Source organism: Onychostoma macrolepis, chromosome 22, assembly GCF_012432095.1.
Source record: "Onychostoma macrolepis isolate SWU-2019 chromosome 22, ASM1243209v1, whole genome shotgun sequence".
In the NCBI taxonomy this organism is placed as follows: Eukaryota; Metazoa; Chordata; class Actinopteri; order Cypriniformes; family Cyprinidae; genus Onychostoma; species Onychostoma macrolepis.
Window position 1 is genome coordinate 15,955,682 of NC_081176.1, and position 25,239 is coordinate 15,980,920.

At 38.0% G+C, this 25,239-nt stretch overlaps 1 protein-coding gene across 1 annotated transcript in view; it reads right to left on the reverse strand.

Annotated features, from left to right (window-relative positions):
- Positions 1-846: 846 nt before the first annotated feature.
- ahr2 (aryl hydrocarbon receptor 2) overlaps positions 847-25,239 on the reverse strand; it is a 63,289-nt gene continuing 38,896 nt past the window's right edge. The window contains exons 3-11 of the mRNA XM_058759839.1: positions 14,522-14,646; positions 13,397-13,486; positions 8,758-8,878; positions 8,316-8,455; positions 7,879-8,081; positions 7,671-7,780; positions 7,381-7,522; positions 5,493-7,296; positions 847-4,447 (exon numbers count right to left, since the gene is read on the reverse strand). Of these exons, the coding sequence (XP_058615822.1) occupies positions 4,340-4,447; positions 5,493-7,296; positions 7,381-7,522; positions 7,671-7,780; positions 7,879-8,081; positions 8,316-8,455; positions 8,758-8,878; positions 13,397-13,486; positions 14,522-14,646 (2,843 nt within the window). The 3' untranslated portion in view covers positions 847-4,339. The remainder of the gene's footprint in view (positions 4,448-5,492; positions 7,297-7,380; positions 7,523-7,670; positions 7,781-7,878; positions 8,082-8,315; positions 8,456-8,757; positions 8,879-13,396; positions 13,487-14,521; positions 14,647-25,239) is intronic.

Here is a 25,239-nt window from a genome sequence, read left to right on the forward strand (position 1 = left end):
TTTTAAGTAGCCTACTCGATAATACGAAAAATCCGCAATTCTCAATAACATAAATAATTTATTTGAATCTGAATGTTTTAAAATAAAATGTACTCCCAAACAAATTAAAATTCTATTTTTAATGGTATGAAGAAGAAGAAGAAGGGGAAAAAAAACTATTTATTGCCATTAACCATTTTATTGCAATCTTACATATCTCGTGTGTTTGCAAAGAAGGAAAAAAGAACTTGCAACACGGTTAAATCTCGGGGTTAATTTCCTTTTCGCTAGCCTCTGTTATGACGCATCATTTCCTGCGCTTCGGAAGCTTTTTTTTAAATTTTTTTTAATAAGGCTGTTCGACATTTATTGACCATAATGTCTGTATTACATAATACTTGTTTATGGACCACAGCAAAATCCCTTTTAATGCATGCAAGCTACTGACTCTTTCATACACATTGCACACATCTGTTTTATACGCATGCATTTAAAGGGAAGTAATGAATAAAAGATGATTCGAAAATGATTGCATATCTCCCCAATTTGGTTCTAGGACACCCTATAAAACTGTGGGCGACCACACCGCGGGGTTACAAGAAAACCCATATGCAACGTTTATTTCTCTCTCTCTGTCTCTCTCCCTTTTTTCTGCCAATTGAACACGGCGAAAAGACTCTTGTGAACTTACCTTCCTAAAAGTTTCACTACACACACTAGTAGTAAAGTATAGAAATAGTGCATACTGGCACACATTCAAAATATATACATTAGCGCCCCCATGTGGTTAACCCATCTATCTATCTATCTATCTATCCGTCCATACACATTTACACAGATGTCTTGTAAAATAACCAGTTAAAGCCATTGAGACTTTGACCCCGTTTTAATGTTATAAAGATATCAATGAGGGGCACAACAAAAATGAATCATTTGATAATACAAATACAAAACAAACAAGAGCTATATTTTATATATAGATACACATATATATATAATGTAGATGCGTGTGTGTGTATAGCCTGCATTTGTGAGACATCCATTTACGCATACAGATTTTACAGTTGTGTAGAACAATGTACACAATAAGATATAGGGTACACATATAAGCATTTACAATGCTGGGTGCACAAGCAAAGAAACAAACGTACAATGATACAACAAATAAACAAAGATACTGCATTTAGAGAGGCCTCACAAACATGCTGTTATGCAAGAAGCAGGCATCTGAAGTGTTAAGTGCTGTTATTTCTTCCTAAGGGATTCGTAGTTTAGTGGTGAAGGGGAGGACGTCCTAAGAAGTGCGTGTATGAATGATTTTTTGGCACTGAGGGATTTCAATGCTGTTAGTGAGGTAAATTTGTCATTTACTGGTGCTTAATCCACTACTAACCTGTTTTAGTCAATGGCACTTGAAGGCACAGGAAATGAAAGATCATTTTCTGGACCACTAAACCTTGTCTAGTCAGAAATAACTAATATTTAGGCACCTTACTGAAGTCATGAAACTATCCTAAACATTCTCCTAACTAGATATACAGGATTTACGCAACAAGTAATTTGTCTTTTATCACTGAAAATTACATTTCAGTTAAAGCTATTATATTTAATACAGTGGTTCTCAACTGGTAGGTCACAGTCCAAAAATCGGGTCACAGGTCTGTTTTGATTGGAAAAAAAATATGACCTAGACACCACAACGTGTTTTAAACAAACTTACTGGCTGCAGAAATTAATATTAGTTTAGTTATTTCATTTTTTATTTAATATTAAATTAACATTATTATAATATTTTACTAAATTATGGACATTTAAATAAGCAAAGCAGAGGAAAGAAAACAGATTTTTATATATTTTTTTAATTGTGCGTCATTTTTAATTTCACAAAAAAGTGTTAAAAACTTTAACTGAGAGTATATAAGATACGTAAAATGCCAGCTAATGGCTTTTGTACAATTCTCGAGTCCTGAAGCAAAGCCATTTGAGAACCACTGATTTAATATACAGCACTGTGGACGGAGCTACCCAGCGCGTGAAGAGGTTTCATAGCCTGGTTAGGACATGGCGTAATAGATTTTAAAGCATGAAAACGAACATCAGCGCAAACCAAATCCATCGCTATTATTTGTGCGTAATAAATCTGTCAAGTGATAAACGGATCAATCAGCCAACTGATCATCCATTAACCAACCATCAATCAAACAAATCTTCTAGCGATTACTGACCTCCTCTCTTAGCCAGAAGACATCTGGCAATAAAATACAGAACGCTCTTATTTACATTACAACTCCTTTAACTTTCAGTTCACACGAAATCAAAGGGGAAAAAAGTCGCTAATCTCAGAAAACGAAAGCTGTTTGAAGGCACTTAAGAAGACGGGCAAAAAATGTCCTGTAACTCTTGAACTGTGAGGCTATGTACAACACTTAGCAAACTAGCATAATCGATTCCGTCCATGCAAACAACAACCAGTTGTTAAAAACATTGCTTCTCAGATTCAATTATAGCTGCCATTTCAATTCCTTTCCTCCTCTGCAAGCCACGATCATTTCGTCCAAAGAGGGTGAAGACGGGAGGGAAATAAGTGGAATATCCTTTGGGCAGAAAGAAATTAAGGCACACAGTGTTCCCATTTCAGATGATGAAAGGAAAAGGCTTTGGGTGCATGAGTTTGAGGGTTGTATATATATTCGCTGTTATTATCACACCATACTCTCTGTTCTTACTGCAGGGAGAAAGAATAAATCTCAGAAGCAACAGCGGTCAAAAACATGAACAAACGTAAGGCTATTAAGGCCTTTTCAAAGAGTTCACTTTGCACAATAAAACCAATCAGTCATATTTCTATAGCTACAGCATCTCATACAAATATGTTTTGGTATACATACACATTCAAAGTGCTGATACAATCGAATCAAATGGCTTTATATTCTTTCAAAATAAGGCACAAAGGGGCCTACAAACTTTTGCCTCATTCACGAAACCGGATTCAATTTAATGCGAAAAATGTACGCAAAACTAATTTTGAACACATTCTTTACACTTCGCTTATTCTAAACTTTTTGGCTGCTGCTGTATTTCCTGATTGACCAAGAAGGACACTACAGAAGAATAAAGACTTTCACTGTGGCCATTAAAAAACCCCAAAACAATCAAATGTTCTCTAGACAAACATTTACTTTTGTTTGGGATCTTTCTTGATGACTAGTCTGTTCTGTCTTTAGAAGACATTCGATTTTACCTTTCTTCTGGAGGCGGGATATGCTGGCTGCTGTGATTCTCATGGCATGCAACGCGATTGAATAATTCCTATAATTCTTCCGTATAAGCAGTAACGCAAACAGAAAGCAAGAGGGAAATCAGCAAATTAAAAGTGGACAAATATGGCTCAATGGCATTTCCATAATTTCGATTATATGCATAAAAAAGTACAAAAGACAATTTTTAAACAAACAGAATATAACAGAATAAACAAAACAGAATATGGTGATAACATTCAGATATTGTTGTAATACACATGAAACATATGGTTAACGCAACCATAAAAGGGTGGCAAGAGCAGACGGTTTTTACTCTTAAAAGTGTTGTTGAGAAGAAAAATGGCCTGGGACTATTCATTTTTCCCAACTTGCAGTGGGTGGAGATTCAGGGATATTCTGGGAAAATTTTGCAGTCAAGAAATTCAACGATTTGCTCTGACAGTCCAATGGTGCCACAGAGGCCATCAGTAGAGTATTAATTTCTTTCGAGAAAGTGGGATACATTGATAAAACTAAGGTTAAAGGTCTACAGATAAAAGGGTCTGGCTGAGGCTGCCGCCTTCTCTGAGACAGACTTTCCCTTTTTACGTCGAAACTTACCCCAATAAATAGCATCTTGTGTGCACCTTGAATTTCCTCAGAATCTCATCCCTGCAATTAAAAGGTTCCACCATTGCTTCTGCGTACTTCATAAATGAACTCTAGGCTACCTCGCGTACACATACACACACTTGCTCACACACCTCTCCTTGCTATTACACTCGCTATCTCACTCTTTTTCCATGCCAGAGTGGCAAAACAAATGGAAATCCTTCAGGGATGAAAGGACGCGCTTAAAAAAATTAATATTTTCTTTGTGCCACTGCTTACTTCTCATTAGAGAGGGTGTGAACAAGTGAATAAGTAGATAAGTGTGAAAAAAATGTGTGGTAAAATCGCTTTTTAAAGTTCTGTAATGTCTTGCAGGTTTTCAGCCAAGAGTGTCTTTAGAAGCAGATGCGTGTCTGTCGAGGTACAAACAAGTTGCTGTATTTATGCATTTTGTTTCCTAGAAAAAGGTACAGCACTGTTGATGTGTCAGCCGTTGTATTGAGTGTGATCTAATAGTCGCAGCAATTGCTTTGGTTGTTCTCGGAAAAGTAGGTGGTTCCATTGGCCAGCGGCGGAAAATGGAACGTTCCTTTCTCTTCAAGTGGACGGTTTGCGATCTGTGGAAGGACAAAATTGAAACCATAAAGGAATGTTTTTTCCATTCTGTGGCAATCATGTCATGATATTCATTAAGTTGTGCATGGAAAAGAATTTAAAGCAGAACTCTCTCAATTTTGAACTTTTGTGCCCAGCCTGTGGTTACTGATGCATCGTTTTGATGGCTTTCTATACTATTCAGGGTTTTGACAAAAATTTAGCAGTATCCCTGTTGAAAAAAAACCCCCAGCATATGCTGGTTAGCTATGTTTTCAAGCATGGTAGCTGGTTTGAGCTTGCTTAAGCTGGTCTTTAGTTGGTCATGAGCTGGTTTAAGCTGGTTATAAGCTGGTCCTGAGCTGGCTATGAGCTGGTTCTGAGCAGGAGCTAGTAGCTCAGGACTATCTTAAACCAGCTAGCTACTACGCTTCAAAACATACCTAACCCTAACTGGGATAGTATGCAAATGACTCTAATGTTCTTTTAATGAACAGTTCAAAAAGACACTACTTTGTATAATTTACAGCACTATCAGATAAAATATGTTTTCATATCTTCATATCTAAGCAAAATGTCCAATATGACTGAAAAAACACCTAAATTAATCAAAATCGAGAGCTTATATATCAGAATTGAATTATATCAAGAAATATGACACCTTGTCCTACTCTGAACTGCTCTCAGTTGTTGACTTCCACAAGTTGAAAGAAAACTGAGCACATTGGGAATTAATTAATCTTGAGAGTCTCTGTCCACCTCTAGACTTCCTCGAAATTATATGGTTTTTCTTTACACATGGTGGCAGTAGTAACATCCCAAAGTGTTGTTTCTCACAAAGACTTGTGACTGATGGTAGAGCTGAGATAAGCCAACCGGTTAAAAAAAGAACTGTGTGATGACACAATGAGCCTGGGGTGAGAACAGGGTAGTTCCGCTATTCTCAACAAACTTCAAGACTCAATCTAAAAATAGGGAGTGAGCACACACCTGGAGCTTTGATCACTGAACTAGAGCATGCTAGTTTGAAGTTATAATTATACCATGGATTACATTAGTACAGTTTACCTGAGTCGGGCCATTGCAGGAGAGATACTGCTGAGTAAGTATGTCATCTGAAGTTAAGCCAAGTGGGACTCGACAGGCCATAGGGCTGATGTTCGTGTCTTCTTGTGGGATGACCGACGTGCCGACGACTGACTCACTAGGACCTCTTTGGTAGTAACAGGATGCTTGTGTAGGACTCTGGGTAACCAGACCTTTAGCCCTCTGGCAGGATGACACTGAAGATATCGGATCTGCAGAACCATACTGCATCCCGTTCACTGACGGTTGAGGAGTGCCTGTGAACATGCAGCTGTTGGTGGTCTGATGAGGGCTGATGTTGATAACCTCTCCTTGCTGAGGATAGATGCCATTTGCAGTTGTCTGGGGCAGGAAACCAGACCCAAATCCTTGTGCATTTGTGTGCGACATCAGTTCTCCAAGCATATCTCTTTGGAATTCTGTAACTTGGCCAATGAAGCCCGTCATATTCTGTTGCCCACTGGAAAAGGATTTAGAGACCTGCTGAGGCTGTGATTGCTGCCAGCTAGGCAGTCCTGGATTGGCAGTGTTTTGAGTGTGAAGAGAAAACTGTCCTTGTAGTTGGTTAGTTGGGCTAGAGTGCAGTCCTGCATCTTGTACACCCGAAACGTTACGGGTGCAAGAGTTCAGCAGGTTATCCACCATATTGTTGCTGTCAGACACCCACTGAGGGTTTTGATTAATTGACGGTTGTTGAGGAAGGGAATTCTGGCCGTGGAAGCCCATTGGCTGGGCGGAAGTGCCCTGCAATAGAGAACTTTGAAGAGGGAGAGTCATTGCGTTGTGATGAGGCTGGTTTCCAGTCTGTAGGTCTCTCTGGCCACATGGCCCCATTCCGTTCTCTTGCATGGCACCTTGCAGACCAAGCCTGACTTGGGCTGGCTGCTGACTCTTCATGGCAAGCGGAGGATTAAACATAATGTTATTATTGCTGGGCATCTTCTGGGTTGTCTGTTCTAGTCCGTATGATTGGAGGAAAGTGTCACCAGGTAGAATATGTGACCCCATATGTGTGAGCTTCACCATGCCTCTTCCAGGGCTACTGGCATCCACTCTGTCTTGGATGTTCATTGCAATGAATCCACCCTGACCTGGGGATCCACCAAGCATCTCTGCCTGGCAACTGAATGCCTGGTTAGCAGCAAAGTTATTCTGTAACTCCATCTCAGGAAGACATTCAGGCACCTCAACAAATGGACCATGGTCCTTGAGCTGTTCAGGCAATTGAACACCATTTTCCTTGAAAAGTGCATCCTCGACATAAGAGAGAATATCATTGGTGATGATCTCATTAAGTTCCATATCATTGTTGTAGTTCATCCTGAGCAGAGTGTTCTCCCACTCCTTCAGGTCCGATTCGTTCATGTCAAACCCCTGAAGGCCACAAATACTGCTGTCCCCAATAATCTGCTGCAAGGTTTCCATCATGTCCTTTACCACACCTTCCTCCTTTATCCCAGCCACAGTGTTTGGGGCTGACGGTTGCCAGGTGTTCCCAGGGACACTGAGCAGGGCGTGGCTATCCCTGAAAGCCTTGTCAAGGGTAAACTGGGAATTGGGGTCATTGTTCTGGTTGTAGACAGAATGACCCTGTTTCAGCATGCAGCCGAGAAGAGATTCTGGGTTCAGAGATGGAGGTTGGTGCATCTTCTGGTCTTTGCTTGGATTTTGAATGTCAGCGATGTCCAGTGTGGGGCCAGTCTCATACAAGATACCCTCACCAGTGGTGCAGCTAAAGGGTAGCTGCAATTTCCTTTGACGGAGGTGTTCCTCACCCTCCTCATTACTATAAAATACAGATATTATAATAATGAGAGATACGAAGAGATTAGAGCAACAACAACATTATTAAAATGCTGGTTTAACTTACGTTAGTGCTCTTTGTCGAACAATAATGAAGTCTGGTCTTCCTCCTTTATAAACAAGCCTAGCATTGGACTGTACCCAGACCCATGTACCCCCTTTCGTGAGAAGTCTGAGGACAGTTAAACCAGTTTCTCCAGTTTTTATCACTATGAGAAAGAAGAAGATTAAAAAAACATGCTATGGAAATGCTATGGAAATCAAACTTCTAGTTTCATGGAGTTCATAAACAACAAAAAGGATGGACATGGCTTTGACTTAACATGAAATATCTGGTCAAGATCTGGCATAACTCACTTCTGATATGGTTGTCAGCACAGTGCATCATGTCAGCAGCATGAATGAACTGATAGCCGGAGCCTCTCATACACAGTTCAGTCTCAGTGTACCCAAGAACCATCTTTCCTCTGCAAAATGAGAAACAGATAGGAAAAATGTTAACACTAGGTTTGTACTATTTCCCCAAAATTTGTTGGCCCAATCTGAAGTTCTAAATCAAAGCTACCTTGTGTCAACACCCATAGGAGTAAAGTCCAGCTTGTGTTTGGTTTGGAAAAGAAGAGTCTTGCTCCTGATCTCCAGGATAGAGGGTGGCTGGAGGGGTGTGGCTATGACAAAAAGAGCCAGTTGAGGGTGGGCCAAGGTCCCATCTTCAGCCAACTTGTTTTGCCCATGGAGATATTTCAGCCTCCCCTGGAAGTTCAGTGCCTTGAGGGCAAAGGGAAGGACATGAAAGTCATTTTAGCACCATGAGGGTCTGATACTGAGTGTAAACAATTCACAGCAGATTTATTTATACAGCTGTTGCTGTTACTGCATCATTGTGTACATAAAAAAAATCAAACATTGTTGAGTCTAGCTCAAAAGGTTCATCTCAAAATGATTCTAAAATATTGATTCTGGATAGGCACAAAGTTAGCAATAGAGGTCTAGGATGTTTACCAGGAAGCCTGATGAGTTGTCAAGGAGGCACCGGAATCGGCAACAGAAACTTCGTTCCAAGAAGGATGAGTTTTCTGGAGGGATGTGTTGAGGGTTGTAGTTTACCATGTCTCTTGTGATGTCACTGCTGCTTTGAATGGCTGGAGACCGATTAGTTGTGCCAAACAAAAGGGAAAAAAAGTGATGTAATCAGCTATGAATCACTACCAGTGTTCATCATCCTGGGTTATACAAGACTCCATTTTATAAATCGGAACGGATCCTCCCACAGCTGTCTTGTTCTCCACAAACATACTTTCTTGATTCAGTAATAATAACAGCAGAAGTCTGCTCATTCACAAAACATTCAGGGCTGGACACTGCAGTAAAAGTTGACAACACCTTACCAGGGACTCAATGACCCTACTTGGGCATCACCATTAAGGATAGAGTTACTACTAACCATCAGATCCTTCGCTACCATCGCACGAAGTGGGATTGAGAGCGAAGTGTAGTTGCCTTCGAAACATTGCCCGATCGTCTGTATGGATGAGCTCGAATACACTCTGATGGACCACATCCGACTGTGAAGACAGTAAGAAAGGACATTACAAAAAATGATCGCAGGATGTTCTGCATCTGCATCCTGCATTCCATTATAACCTGACCGTACAATGGGTCTTCCACTGCCACATTCAAGTTCTGTTGTAATTGTTAATGCCAACCAAATCCGCATTGCATGCTGGGCGAAGAGGTTAATTTTTGTCTTTCTGACAAGACTAGAGAAGCGATTTTATGTTACAAAATGAATGTAATTGTCCATAATTCTCAAAAGCACTGTCTAATTTACAGTTTGCGTGTGGTGCTGCTGACGCAGGAGCCGGCGTTCTGTTGTGAACACGCGTCGAAGACTGACACGGAAGAGAAGAAATGATTTAATAAAGGCATTATTTTTGTTTTCCTTGCGCACCAAAAAATATTCACGTAGTTTCATAACATTACGACTGAACCACTGATGTCACCACTGATTTTAACTATGTCCTTACGACCTTTCTGGGCCTTGAATGTGGTAGTTGCATTGCTGTCTATGCAGGGAGAGAAAGCTCTTGGATTTCAACAAAAATATCTTAATTTTCTTTTAAGATGAACGAAGGTCTTACGTGTTTGGAACGACATGAGGGTGAGTAATTAATGACAGAATTTTCATTTTTGGGTGAAATATCCCTTTAAAATATTGTACAGTATTACTTGTTTGGAGTCCAACTGATTGGAAAGCAAATGGAAACTTTAGTTTCCTGTGGCTCAGATTTTAATAAGAAAGCATTAAAATCATCACATTTGTGTTCTCTAGAGATATTGTTTTACATGTTAGGCTGTATTTACTGTATATCAAAATGTAGACGCTTCCCTCTAGAGGCTTGGCATAGTAACTGCAGCTTGGCTTGCATTTTTCCTTTCTGGCTGTTTTTTCCTTCCCATCCTCTCTCTCTCTCTCTCTCTCTCTCTCCACAGCAGGTCAATGAAAACAAAGTGTTTGCACTGTCTGTGTGTACTAATTGCCGCAGGCTGGACGGTGTGGGATGAAAACCAGACAAGGTCCAGAAACCATTCATGACAACTTGTACCAACAAACACACATTTAAAGGTTAATGAGGACACACAGGCAAGGGAGTAGAAAGAAAAGATACATATTAACTGCTCTAAAATATGTATACATGTCTCTGATATATTTAAACATATATCTTTGTAAAAACTACATTTAAACAGTAAGTATACACAGATGGATTTAACAGCACACACGTGCACAACATTTCATGCACAAAGCCACACACAGTGATGTTTGGGTAATACAAAACATAGAGGTATTCTTTTATATAACATGATTAAATCTTATGACTTGGACTACATGATAGAAAAAAACAATTAGTACTATGTGAATAGTTATTAGTGACTCTAATCACAACAGGTGTTCAGACTGCTGTGGTAGTGGTTATGTATTTATGCGTTTATGTGTGCAGGTGGTGCAGGCCTGCCTGTCTGTGTAACCCTGACGAGCTGGACTTGCTAGAGAGGGAACGTCACACTCCAGGGAAATTGATTTAGTGAGGAAAAACAGGTACGCAATAACAAGCACAGACTATATGCACACTAACAAACATACAAAGACATCACAATTCTTATTCACATATCACATAGGAGTGCATATATATATATATATATATATATATATAATTTTAGAGTATTCATACTCGCTGTATTGTAATATTTGTGTGTGTGTGTGTGCTTAAAGCGAGAATGTATATTTATGTAGACACTGTGTACTGTATAGCCTACTTGCTATTATTGCAAGCTATAGGAATAATGAAATGGCTATTGTTAATGTGATCTATACATGCAATACACCACAGGAACACACACACAAGATCTCCCTGAACTGGCTGTGGTTCACACACAGACAAACAGGTTTTGCAAGTTCTATAATGAAGTATCCAAACATTCAATTTGCCTCTCTTTGATGTTCTTTTTCTGAGCTTCTCCTCTTTTATAAACAAAACCAAACTATGTCTGATACGCACATCACAGGTTGACAGGGTGAAAGAAAAAACACTTATTCGCTAGGCATTTGCAAATATTAGCTTACATAAATTTGAATAAGCCTTCCAAACAGGACAAGGAAGAAAAGCGATGCTTCGAACAACATAGACTAGTTTGTTAACTATTATTAAATTCATAATCGTAGGAAACGGCACGACATGTTGAAATCTCGCAAAAGCCATTAAAGGGGTGGTTGACTGTTTTTTTTTCTAGGCTTGATTGTGTTTATGGGGTGCAGTCTAACATGTGTTAATGCTTAGTTTTTAAAAGAACGCATTATTTTTCACATAATTTACCTTTATTCCACACAGCTCTGTCCCTTCTCTGATAAACGTGTCGATCATTTCCTGCTTTTATGAAGCCCCTCCCTCAGAAATACACGATGGGCTCTGATTGGCTAGCTGGTCCAATGTGTTGTGATCGGCTAAACGTCTCTAGAGTGTGTCTGAACGTCCCGCCTCTCAGCTCAGCTGATTAAAGCTTTAATACAGTACGGCAACCGCACGCGCGTCCATGTATAACACTTCTTATAGCTATGTGAAACGTGTTTTACTGAGCTGATGATCTGAATGAGTGAGAGAGAGAGAGATGCAGAGTAGGCCGACGTGAGCAAAAGTATTAAGAACTGCTGCTTTAAAACATATGATTTTGAAACTTGTGAATCCATTAGAATCGTTAGAAGACAGAATCGCGATTCATATATGAATAGATTTTTACGTGCACCCATAGTTTTCTCTTCCTCTTCTCTAAAGCAGCACAACATGGCCTCGCCTCCTTTGCTGCATGTTCCCGGGGGGGAGGTTTATCTGGGGACCCGGGAATTAACTCGTAGTCCCTTACCAGTCGTTTTTGTAGGCATTAAACTGCCAGAATTTTAAAAGACATTTGCATTGAACTTTCAGCGTCGTAACTTTGCAGATATTGTTTATGCTCAAACAGCAACATTACACAATAACTTTAAAAAAGTGAAATCGCAATCAACCACCCCTTTAATCTTCCTCCAGGGTGAGGAAAGTCAAACCAACAAATGACTGAATAATGATACAAATGTTTCCAGATGAATGGCTCGTCAATAGATTTGACAACTATGCTGGATTTATCAATTGTCAATTAAATGACAAGCATTGTTTGTGGCTGGTATATGAACATCGATTTTCTTGGTAAACTGTACAAAGTACAGAAAATTTTGACGTACGACAAGATGACTAATGTTAAAAAAAGCAGGACTTCCTAAGGGTGTATTCACACCAGGAAAGTCCGCTAGTTCACTTGCTTTGGTCAAGACCAAATACAATGTTGATTTTTTTGTGTGCTAAGGTCATCCATTCATTGGACAGAAATTCTCAAGCATGGAAAACAGGAAGCGCAAACACAGGCTAATCATGGAGATCTTTCGTAGTGCAATTTTTGTTGTTTTACTGATTTGGTGTTGTCAGATACTAACGCAATATGAAGAAACTTATGAGCATCATATGAGAATGTCATATGATGTTGTAATTACGACTTGCCAAAAATAAAATCTATAGATATAAAATACTTAAAGCATATCACAATGTTAGTTTAAACATTTAACCTAGATAAATGTGGGCTATTAGGCAAATATCTAATCGTTTGTGAAGAGAGTGGAAGTTGAAGCGCACTTCAGGACATCAGTGGAAACAAATTAAATACACTGTCATTTTTGCTCATACAGGTAAGAATAATACATTGTAACTGTAAAGCATCTATTTTTATTTGTGTGCACTCACAATATCAACAAAACGTTGTGCTTTTGTAAAATAAAATAAAATGCAGTCTCGGTATTGAACAGGAACGCTTCACAAAAATGAACCGAAACTTATAGAATATTTTCCTTACAGACATGATGAATATATCTATAGGAAGCTTTAAATGACTACAAAACGAAATAATTCAAATCCAGAACAAACTCTTTCATTATGTAATCCGTAAAGCTGCATTTCTTTCTAAAAGCGCATTCATGATGAGACGGCGAGTCAGGATCATCAATTTCATCTTTGCGACACTGACTCAGAAAACACTAGTTCATTAATAAATAATTCAAATATCTCCTTACTATTTTCCCCCAAAATATTCATGGTAACTTTTGCGGCAAGCTTTAGCCTATTTAGCCTGCTCACGTCACGTCACGTTGCTGTGCACCATGATAATGAAAACTCATTATTTGCATGCATTTTAAAGCACTGTGGTTGAAATGCAAACAACAGCACTACATTCTGTTGCGATTTCTGCAATTGGGTCGGATCGAGGTCGGGTCATATTCACACCTTAAACGAACCGTACCAGAGTTCATTTGGAAGCGGACCGAGACCACCTCTTCAGCTGGGTCTCGGTATGGTTGTTTGGTCCGCACCTGAGTGCGATTGCTTTATTCACACCTGCCCAAAACATCCGCACCAAAGGGGGAAACGAACTAGAGTTCGATTCAATCAAACCAAACAAGACAGGTGTGAATACACCCTAAAAGAAAAGTTTTAAAGCAAACTCACCTGATGGAAGCCCAAGTAGTCCTGTATAGTTGGAGATGCATAAAACACGTAACCTTCGCCGGTGACCACCAGCACAAAGCCATTGAGGGCCTGAAAATGAAATTAGATAGAATTGTGACTGACAATACTAAAACACGTTAACTTGTAGACAAAGGTTTTATGGTTGGAATATTTAACAAAGAAAAACAGAAATGTTTTGGTTTATTTCATGCTAAGCACGGTGGCTGGGATTGTGAATGTAAGACTGTGGATGGGTGGGGATAATGGGGCCATTTTTCTTCTTTGCATCTTTTCTTTTTCAGTAAACATCCCATGTAATTAGCCAAGCTTTTGTTAAGGTGTTGAACATGACAACAGACAGGGGGTGAATATCGCCGCCAGTCACGCACAGGAACCAACAGCCCTCAAACAATGGAGAGAGAGAGCGAGAGAGACGGAGATGGAGATGTGGCTGAAAAAGAAACTCACAATATTTGTAGGTGGAAAGTAACATGTGATATAGTTTACAAAGAAAAGATAACATTGCTCAACAGCGGAGAATGTCGATTGCTCAAACTTCATTCCTTTTCAACGAGCGTGACAACAGCTACAATAAATAAAATGTCAACCAAAATTTCTTTCATGAGTTTATGAAATGGACGTGTTTTGTTTGAGTGGGTATGGATGATCTTCATGGCTGTTGTTTATTTTATCATCTTTCCAGGGAATCAGGAAACGTTTACACTTTTACCTGCTATGCACACACACAAACATATTGGGAAATTACCAACTTCTTTACACAGCCCAGAGTGACAGTTTGCATAAATGAATACAAGATGGAGCAAATGAGGGTGTACAAAAGTGATGGATGATTTAGAAAGTAGACAGATGCTTGGCCATGACTTTTCTTGAGCTGGCAGAAACCGATTTAAGACCCCAGCATATAGCAAAGTGGTCTGACCTTAGACTGAAAAATGGGAAGAAATCCCAGCAGATGATTCTGTTCATACAAACCAGGGCATTTTAGGTGGGAAATTAGGTACAAGGTGTTAGAATGTACGTAAGAAAGTGGGAGATCAGGATGGCGATTCCTGGGAATTTGCAAGGAATAAGATCAAGGAATTGGTGCATTTACATGCATTTTACCTGCAACAACAGTTCCCCTTCTGAGAAACTGACTCCATCCAGACTGGCTGTTGACTGTCCGTTTCCTCCAAATGTCCCTGACCGGTCGTTTATCCATCCATTTCCTCCTGTCTTTTTAACTGTGGCTAAAGGGAAGAAGAGAGGAAAAATGAGGGTCATTCTGTGTCAGTTTCATGCAAGATTTAAACCATTGTTTTAAACAATTTTGTTTTAAAACAATTCTTTTAGACAGCTTTGAACAAAGTGCAATAATTCATTACTCTAAATAGTCCATTACCAGGAATGGGACAGGCAAAAAGCATATAATAATTAAATAACGCGAGGACTGGGATTGGGAATCGCTGGACAAACATGATCAATGTGACATATTTTACCACCACTTATCTTATTTAAAGCTACGTTTTCTCTTGAATGTGTGTTTGTGAAAGAGAGAAAGAGAGTTTACAAAGATTACGGTTGGTTAGGACTATGTGTAAGCACACGTCATCAACAGTTTCCTCTCCAGATGTCAGAACTTGTTTTTTTTTTATTACTTGTCTTCTCGTACTTGTCTTCATGTACCAAGCAAAAATGTGTTTGAAAACAAGGGCCATTATTGTCAAGTTTACAAGGTGCTAGTCAGCGAAACAAGCTGTTTATTAGCTAAAGATTCTTTCACTGAACATTTGAGTATTGCCACCTTAGGTTACACAAGCTACAACTTCAACATCACGTCCAAGGGCAACAAAATGTGCAAACATGTTACAATATCAATAAGGAACCATAAGGGTACACTGTGAGGCAAACTCTGTGGTAAAATGTAAAATAAACCGAAGCAGGCTACAATCCAAACAAGAATATGATATATACTCATATTTCAAAATGAGGAAAAAGGGAGGTAAACATGAAGAAAATTATGTGAAGTCGGAGGTAACATTTCAGGTAAACTGAAGTAAAGTATAGGTAAGCTCTAAGGTAAACCTGTAAGTATGTAAAGTAATGTAAACTGATGCAAAACCATAGGTACTGAGGTAAAAAATATGAGGTAAACATGGCCTAAAGTTTGAGAACATATGGGGTAAAAACCAGTCAACTCTGGGGTTAAAAACTGAGGCAAACTGAGCTATAATCTGTGGTGAACTAAAGTAAAATATGAAGCAAAACAGAGGCAGATGTGAATTAGTTTGAGATTAAATGAGGTGAAATCAGTGGTAAATTGAGGTAAAATATAAGGCATAAATCTGAGGTAAAATTTTAGACTAAATGTGGTAAACAAACTCTGAGGTAAACGTTGATGTAAACTAAAGACAAACTCTGACGTAAACTCTGGTAACCCACTAGCTTTAGGCTAAAGTAATCTCTGTGGTAAACTCTGATGAAAAATCTGAGTTCACTTTTTGAAGCTTAGCACTGACCACACTGAACTTGTGTCAGAAACTTTTTTTTTTAATTTCTGCTGTCATAGAGAAAGAGAGAGATTTCAACACTTTCACAGCACACACATTTTCTGCCTTAATTTATTGTACATTTCAACTTGCGCAAATGCACACATCAACACTCCCACTTCCCAATGCAATTTGTAATGTGTAAGGAAAAAAGTAGTGTTTTCTAAATGGGTCTAACTTCACTACTGTACAAAAGAGCCTCAAATTATGTCATTATGAATAACATGGATAAACAATTTAGTTGAATTTCCAGTAACAGTTCCAAATTCTTGATTGTTTTTGTTTGGTTTCGCCATATTTTCCATACATTCCATTTTAGTAAAGTAAAAATGTGTAATTTAAAATTCGCATTGCTCTAAATGAATGATAAACTAACTGATAAATCACATCTCTCAAGTTTACCGTCAAGAAGTGTGTGTAAGACTTCAGTTGGGAGAGTTTTTTGTATGTGGAAATGTCTAGCGCTAGGTTAGCGCTGAGCTAACATAAGCCAGTGGGTGCGGCTCCCTAAGACATTTCCTCCCTGACCGGTGCAGATGCCGTGCTATTTCTAGACCTTATCAAACACTCTCTATCTATTCCCTTGGAGAAAAAAACTGAAACGACTGAAGTAAAGAAAGAGAAGGAAGGGAAAGGCGAAGAAGAAGTGGAGGAGGGGAAAGAACAGCGTTTCTCTGCTTGGGACCAAAAATATCTCCCCACAGGACGCAGATGTTGAGAGATTATTTAGCGGAGGGAAAAAGTTGAGGCGAATGCAAACCACTTTAAACATGGACTGCTGATCGGTCTGGCAGTTTAAATTGCAGACGAATGTAAAAAAAACAAAAACAAAAAGGAAGAAAGACAGAGACAACGACAACGTTCTGTAGAGGTTCACCACAGATCTTGATGGTGAAGTAAATAGGGGTGTAATACAAACTCTGCCACCACAGCAAAGAAATAACTACGGATAGCAAAGAGAGCAAGAGGAAGAACTCTTGATGAGGAAAACAGACCACTTGGCCCCTAGCGCTGTCGCCGCTAGGCTCCAGAAGCTAAAGAGCGCTAACACTCACAAAGTGAGCCAGCTGCTCAGGAGTCTCGTAGTCTACTGACTCACAACAACTCTTTGACAGACCAACACACAATTGTGAGCCAGCCAAAATGGGTTTGTGTTTGGTTTCACCCCTGTTGAACCCTTTCCTATGGTCTGGATGCTTCTGGCATGCATGTCCATCAAACATTGGCAGCCTATTGGCTGTGTGGTCCCGTTCTGACTCTGTATTTAAAACTCGAGTCTTTCATAAGCATATCAAGCCTGTTATTAAAAATGGAGGTTGGTGGAACATCTATGTAATCATGATCAACATCTTTTTTGCAGATCACACTGGCCTCCACTGACCTGTTTCCAGAGATGAAAAAAATTATGAAAACGAAGTCCAGCGGGCGAGTGGTCACAATCTCAACACGCACACACAAACTCAGACAATCACAACCACCAATCAATTGCCGTCTGTTCATCTGCCATTACAGTAATTCAATACACATGGCCCCTCAATGCAACCACGACGTGCTCTTTCCCTTGTGTTCCCACCCTCTGTCTGCTGTACGTCTTCTTTATACTCTTCAATTTCGTATTGGGCATCTCTCGGCCACAATCTCTACACCAGTTCTCCACTCGCCGGGTGTAACTGGAGAAAGTGGGAGGTCTGGTGTGGATGGTGATCAGGAACAGGGTGAACTTGTCTAATAAGGGTCATTTAACCTACTGAAAGGCCCGTTCTAGGTCCCAATGACTCCCACATCTTTTATCTGCCTCTGATCTTTTCTGTTCTGTCCTTTCTTTCAACATAAAACTCTCAGTAATTGTGCTCAAATTGGGCCAGTTTTGAATACAAGCTCGCGGCTGATTGTGGAGGGCTACACCCTTTGCTGAGTCACCAGTTGTACCCAGTTGTGAGGAGGCTTTTTGACCAGAAGTTTAAGTTCTTGTTTGAGAACATCTCGACTTAATCCAACGACAATGCTTTTTTGAACCCAGAACTGAAGTTTTCTTTTTGCTGAAAACTATGAAAACTAACAAAAATGAAAATACAGTTTTCTAAATCAAACTCTGAAGTCGTGGCCTAATGGTTAGAGAGTCGGACTCGACCAAAGGTCACGGATTGGGATTGTAGGTGGGGGGGGGTGAATGTACAGCGCTCTCTCCACCCTTAATACCACGACTGAGGTGCCCTTGTCCGAACCACCAACTGCTCCCTGGGCGCCGCAGCAAAAATGGCTGCCCACTGCTGTGTGTGTGCACTTAGGATGGGATAAATGCAGAGCACTAATTCCAAGTATGGGTTACCATACTTGGCCACATGTCACGTCACTTCGAATTGGGTTAGTAATTGCAGTGTTTTCCCTGCCCTTATATTAGGGGGCGCGTCCCGCAACACCGCCCCCCCCCCCATCCATTGGTGGTGTGCTGTGGAAAATTTTATACCATCACATACCTAATGTACATACAATGTACTTTTGTACCTAATGTACCTTGTGTACTTTCTATATTCCGATAAATTAAATAATTAAATGTCTCTTTATACCCCCAATTAAGCTAAAACACATAACCTGAAAAATTTGCATTGCCCCCCTAAATTTTTCAACAAAGCCGAAAATGCATTTCAGCCAAATATTGTTGGTAGCCAGAATTTTTAACCACCACACAAATGCATGAGGCCCCTACAGAGTTTTGTACACATGGGGCCCCAGGTTAGGGTTCCCAAAATGGTAAACACGCACCTGATTGGATTACTCATTAACTACCATCAATATTTTTGTATTAAATAGAGCAGTAATCGAAAACAATGCCAGAATACAAAGAAAGTAATATCCAAGGCAGAGCAAGTTTTAAGAAATGACAAAATTGACAATAGATAAAATGTGTCGGCAGAGAAGCGCTTACTGTTTCAGTCAAATTTAGTTCTTTTAGAATAAATATCAACAATAAATTGTGGACAACAAAACAAGAAACATGAATAAAACAAGAAAAAACATAACTCACATAATGTCAGAACCACTACTACCACTAACACAGCCTGGACTCACTTTCCTGTTTGCGCCTTTACACTCTACAATACTACGACGCAAACAGCGCAATGTTTGGGGCTCGTAGCTAAAGGCATTAGCGAATCATCAAAACAACACATTCTGCTCTCTCTCTGTGTCTGGATAGTGTCTGCAGATAATGCGAAGGGAGGCACACTGTGTTTTCTGAGGGTTCAAGAGAGTGAGAAATGAAGACTGAGAGCGGGCGAGCAAGGGAAACCCACTGGGCTCTCGTTTGGCCTGTGGTTTAATAACCTCGCGTGCTGAGAATGACTAAATCCTTGACTGCACCTGAACCCTATTAGCTAACAAACTGGACCACTTCCCAGACGTTTACCAATCCTTTTCTTCGCCTCACTTGACACTGTAAATGTTGGGCTATATGAATAATAATCTCTCCTTCTTGGTATCGTTTTTTTCTTCGCCCCATTTAACAAAATTCATAAATACGCAAACCTTGAAAGAACGTAAAACTGAACTGCGAAAAATCACAATAAATGGTAAACTATGCGAAAAGTTTGGCTGCAAATTCTGCTCGCCGTTTGCTAGCCGTCATTTTATAGAGAACAAACAGTCTTTGTATAAACATAGTTAACGTTAACATGCTCTTGTCAGGTATTAACATTGCTCGACCTGTGTTTTAACACATGTAAATTTCAAGTTTTGCTGCCAAGTTGTTTTATTATATTTGTATGCGCTACACTCGAACACGACTTTGTCGAGCAAAGTAAACACAGTCGATTGATTTTATTAAAATGATAGCTGCCCGCAGCATTCAAAGATTGTGTGCGACAGGTATGTCTCGTCTTATATTCTGCCAAAATGCGAAGTCTCTGTACACCCACCCACTGGGATTTTAAAGGCTTTGAAACTCCAGAGTTGAATTGAGCCATTGTTTTTTTTTTTTTACCCGTTGTCAGGAAAACCTTGACTCTGACTTTGATTCTCTCTCTGTCTCTGTGGTGGGGGACAGGTTTGGACTTGAAGGAATGAGGATTGTGGTATCAGTGTCTTCCAAGATACCTCTCACTCTCACACACACCATCAGCCATCACCGCAGTTTCTGTCTTTTGACAGAGTGCCAATCGAGCGCTCTCGTAATGTGTTTTCTAACCAGGACTAATTAAAAGTCTATGGGAGGAATTCATTAACATTGATGCAGCTGTTTATGTGCACATGCAAAGTCGCAAAAAAGAGGCAAATTGGATGATGCATAGTACAACTCTTGATCTTGAAGTAAGGTTGCTAGGTTTTAAAAGATGCAGAAGACAGCATGTCTGGATATATACCTAGTCATAATGGTTTTCACCATCATTTGATGTATAAATAAATTAAGACAACATTGTACACAATTCTGTTCTGATTTCTGTGGCTAGGAACAGCAAAACATTTTGCCAGCTGAGTTTTGTGAAAGATCTCTAATAAGCCTAATTTAGACCGAAAAATTACAAATAATTTAATTTAAATAAATTAAACACACTGAATAAAGAAAAGTAAGTTTTTTAAATCAGGCACTTTAAAAGTTTTAATTTAAAAGCATTTAATTAAAAAATAAAAAATAAAAAATAAAAAAGCAGCACAATGCCACTTTAGCAATGATTTTTGTAAAAATATACAGTGAGGAAAATAAGTATTTGAACACCCTGCTATTTTGCAAGTTCTCCCACTTAGAAATCATGGAGGGGTCTGAAATTGTCATCGTAGGTGCATGTCCACTGTGAGAGACATAATCTAAAAAAAAAAATCCAGAAATCACAATGTATGATTTTTTAACTATTTATTTGTATGATACAGCTGCAAATAAGTATTTGAACACCTGTCTATCAGCTAGAATTCTGACCCTCAAAGACCTGTTAGTCTGCCTTTAAAATGTCCACCTCCACTCCATTTATTATCCTAAATTAGATGCACCTGTTTGAGGTCGTTAGCTGCATAAAGACACCTGTCCACCCCATACAATCAGTAAGAATCCAACTACTAACATGGCCAAGACCAAAGAGCTGTCCAAAGACACTAGAGACAAAATTGTACACCTCCACAAGGCTGGAAAGGGCTACGGGGAAATTGCCAAGCAGCTTGGTGAAAAAAGGTCCACTGTTGGAGCAATCATTAGAAAATGGAAGAAGCTAAACATGACTGTCAATCTCCCTCGGACTGGGGCTCCATGCAAGATCTCACCTCGTGGGGTCTCAATGATCCTAAGAAAGGTGAGAAATCAGCCCAGAACTACATGGGAGGAGCTGGTCAATGACCTGAAAAGAGCTGGGACAATTTTAGACCCCTCCATGATTTCTAAGTGGGAGAACTTGCAAAATAGCAGGGTGTTCAAATACTTATTTTCCTCACTGTATAAAACGACCTAATTTACACAGAAAGAAAAATGAAACATTATTTAATTAAAATGAATTAAATACATTTAATTTAAACAGTTTTAATAAAAAAAAAAAAATAAAAAAAACTTTTACACACAAAGTGTATTTGCGCAAAAATAAATTTGGGGTTAAAATGTAAAAAATTTACATGAAATAGTTTTAATTAATTAATTTTGTGAATACTATTAAATCATTTATAAGTTTTATTTAAATACTTTTAAATAATTAATAAGTTGTATTAAATACTTTTAAAGAACACTTGCTAATGGTAAAAGAATGCAAATTTATTTAATTTAAATGTGTTTAAAAGTATTTCATTTGAATACAATACAGTGTAATTTTGGCACTGAATTTTGTGAAAAGGCAATCTATGATGAGCCTAATTTACACACGAAGAAGGCACGATAATGCTAAAATAATGATCAATTATTTAATTAAAATAATTAATTGAAAATTGAAATTATTTTGTATTCATTTTAAAAGTATTTAATTCGAATACTTGCAGCACAATGTTATTTTAGCGCCGTGTTATGTGAAGATGCAATCTATAATAAACCTAATATATACAGAAAGAATGCATGCTGGTTCTAAAAAAATGACAAATATTTAAATAAAATGTAAGAAATTTACATTAAAATTTAAAATTAAATACTTAAACATTTAAAAGGGCTGTATTTAAATACTTATAAATAATGCTTGTTCATTGTGTGTGTGTGTGTGTGTATATATATGTACACACACACACACACATATATACATACACACACGCACGATATATGTATTAGTGTTAAACTGTAAAATAGTTTTATACTGAATATACTGAAGCGCTGCAATAAATTCTGTCTGTTTTCCTAAAGGAATTATGAAAGGTCACGTCCTGTGCGTGCACATGTTTGCCTGACCCTGATCTCATCTTGACACAGAACTGACCTGGTTTTTCAACCAGTCAAACGCCTGTCACAAGCATTATCAAAACATGCCTTACTGGCCAATAAATCTAGTGATAGTAGTAGTAGTAATGGCATTAACGGCAGTAACGTAACACTATAGCAGTGTACACTAATATTTTACTTTTGATTTGTATTGTTGTTCTTGTACTGCTCTTTCAACACTATTTCAACAAAGTATGTTGTCATTCTGTGCATGAAGGGATAAGCAGACAGTGAGAAGTGAGCATGAAAAGAGGCCGAGAGTGAAGCAGGAAGAGCTGTGTAAAAGAGATGGGGTGAAGGGGGATCATGGGACTTGTTGTACAACTGCTTGACTGTTTACATAGCCTGTTTTCTGTCAGGCAAAGGCATTAAACTTGAATTGGGCCTCTTTGTCAGAGAGACCATGTGAGAGCGTGGCCTAAATGCGAGGAATTTTTCTGTCAACGAAGTGTAAATTATGCCATCGTCTTGTCATATTCATTCATTTTAGCACATTTTACTCTGGGATTAAAGACTTGAAATTAATTACATTTATAAAGTATTGTAGTAAATGAACATTTTTGATGACAAAAACAAGGTAAACAGGTAAAAAGATAAATATATATTAATAATTTTATTCAGCAAGGAAGTATTAAATTGATCAAAAGAGATGGTAAAGATATTTATAATTTTACAAAATATTTCGATTTCAAATAAATGCTGGCCTTTATATTCATCAAAAAAATAATAATTAGAAATAATAATAATAATAATAAATCGAAAATTGTTATTTGAAATTTTAATTATATTTCACAATATTACTGTCTTTACTGTACTTTTGATCAAATAAATGCAGACTTGGTCAGCATAAGACATAAATAAATAAATACTCAAAACTTAGGACCAGTGGTGTATACATATGTATCATAAATAAATTTCTTTATATTTCTTCTTATTAAAAATAATAAAAATTAAATATGAAAAATATATATTTTTTAAATAAAAAATTATCTATTAAAATTTGTATTAATAAAATTAATATAATATATTAAATAAGTAAATTTTGTAATATTATGAATATAATATATATATATATATATATATATATATATTTAAATTATGCTTTAACTTTGGTATTATTAAATTAGTATTTGGTATTATTTTATTTATTAAACATATAAATCTTATATTTTATTGACTAGATTAACTATGATTAAAAAAAAAATATCTAAAAAAAAGAAAGAAAATAAAACAAAAAAACTCTCAATCACTCCCTCCCACTCTATCCTCTGTTAACTCCGCTTATGGCCATGCAAACAGACTTGACCCATGACCTCTGGAGAGAGAACGAGGTGCAGCGGCGCTATCAGGAGACATCGCACAGTTTACATTCGGCTGTCATGTTTGTGTGCATGGGACTCTGTTCACTGTAACTGCAGCATAATGAAGGGCAGGCTGGGGGTAAACTGACCCAGCGGTCAGATATCCAGAGGCCCGAGTGATACAGCGTTTATGGAGGCATTTCTCAAGCTGTTGATAGTGCGCTGTGCAATTAATAACAGTTTCAGATAAACCTGTCGTTAAATAACACAAAACTATGTCAGTGAGAGAATTATTTTCTTGTCAAAAATCTATGTGAGACTGATGTGCCGTCAACAACGCCTCACTGGAGAAGTGAAATTGGGTGTTTACTTTGACGTCTGAAAAAGCAGAAGCTCAAGAGAACAAAATGTGCGCCGACTGACGTGGTTTCACTGAGGTTGCGACGTGTTTGTTTGGGGACAGGTGGGATACGGTCGGGTGATTCGTTCAGGAGGCCGACAGAGTTCGATTCTGTGTTGTGCGTCGAGGGGCGCCAAAAAAGTTTCAAGGAGGAAATCTGTGTGTGAAGAATAAAAAAGGGCGACATTCTTCCATCCAGAGATCTTAGGGTGACTCAACATTCAGAACGGGAAAACCACATCCTGAGATTTGTTTGCAGCAATTACACTGATAAGGAGACAGCCAGCTGGACAATCACTGCTGTCGAGACGTGGGGACAGAAATAGAGGGCAAACAAGGGTTTTTGTTTCAGTTCTAAAAAGCGGGTGAGACTTCTGGAAGAAATAATGGATAAGTGACAATTCTGATGAAAATTAAAAACCAGTCTTTAAAGATCCACTTCTGTAACCTGACATTTCATCAAACTATTACATAGACTTTAAACAAACAAACAAACAACAACTGCTTAATGTAAACAAAATTAAACAGCAAATCAAAATGGCCTTGTTTAAAAAAAGAACAAAACACAAACAAACATTTAAAAGGATCTGCTACTAAAAAAAAATAACCAAAATAATTATCAAATGTTTCGATGCCTTTACATGAAAAACAAGTAGATCCACTATACTTTTTAAACAATCAATCAATCAAACAAACAAACAAACAAACAAACAAATAAACCAAAATAAAAACAAACTGCTAAAAGTAAACAAAATTAAATAAAACAAAATGTTTGCATGTAATGTCTTGTTTAAAAACAAACAAACAAAAAGGTAGATCCATGGTTTTAAACAAACAAACACAAACCGTTAATAAAATAACAAAATAACATTTTTTATATATATATACATTTTTAATGTCTAAAACTGATTTTGTAGTTTTGTCTTGAGAATGATCAATTACCACATTACTGCAAAGAAATTTTTTTTAAATTTAATTTTGTACTCTTAATGTAAAAAAAAAAAATGGTAACACTTTATTATAGGGACCGATTCTCACTTATAACATGTCTATTATTAACATATTGGCAGTTTATTGTTAATAGCGAGAATTGGACCTTAAAATAAAGTGTGACCAAAACAATTTCATATTACTAACATCTGTTTTCGAAATTGTTCATAATGTCGGGTAAGCCCATTTCACACCATTCAATCAAATTTCACCATATGTGTCATATTTCA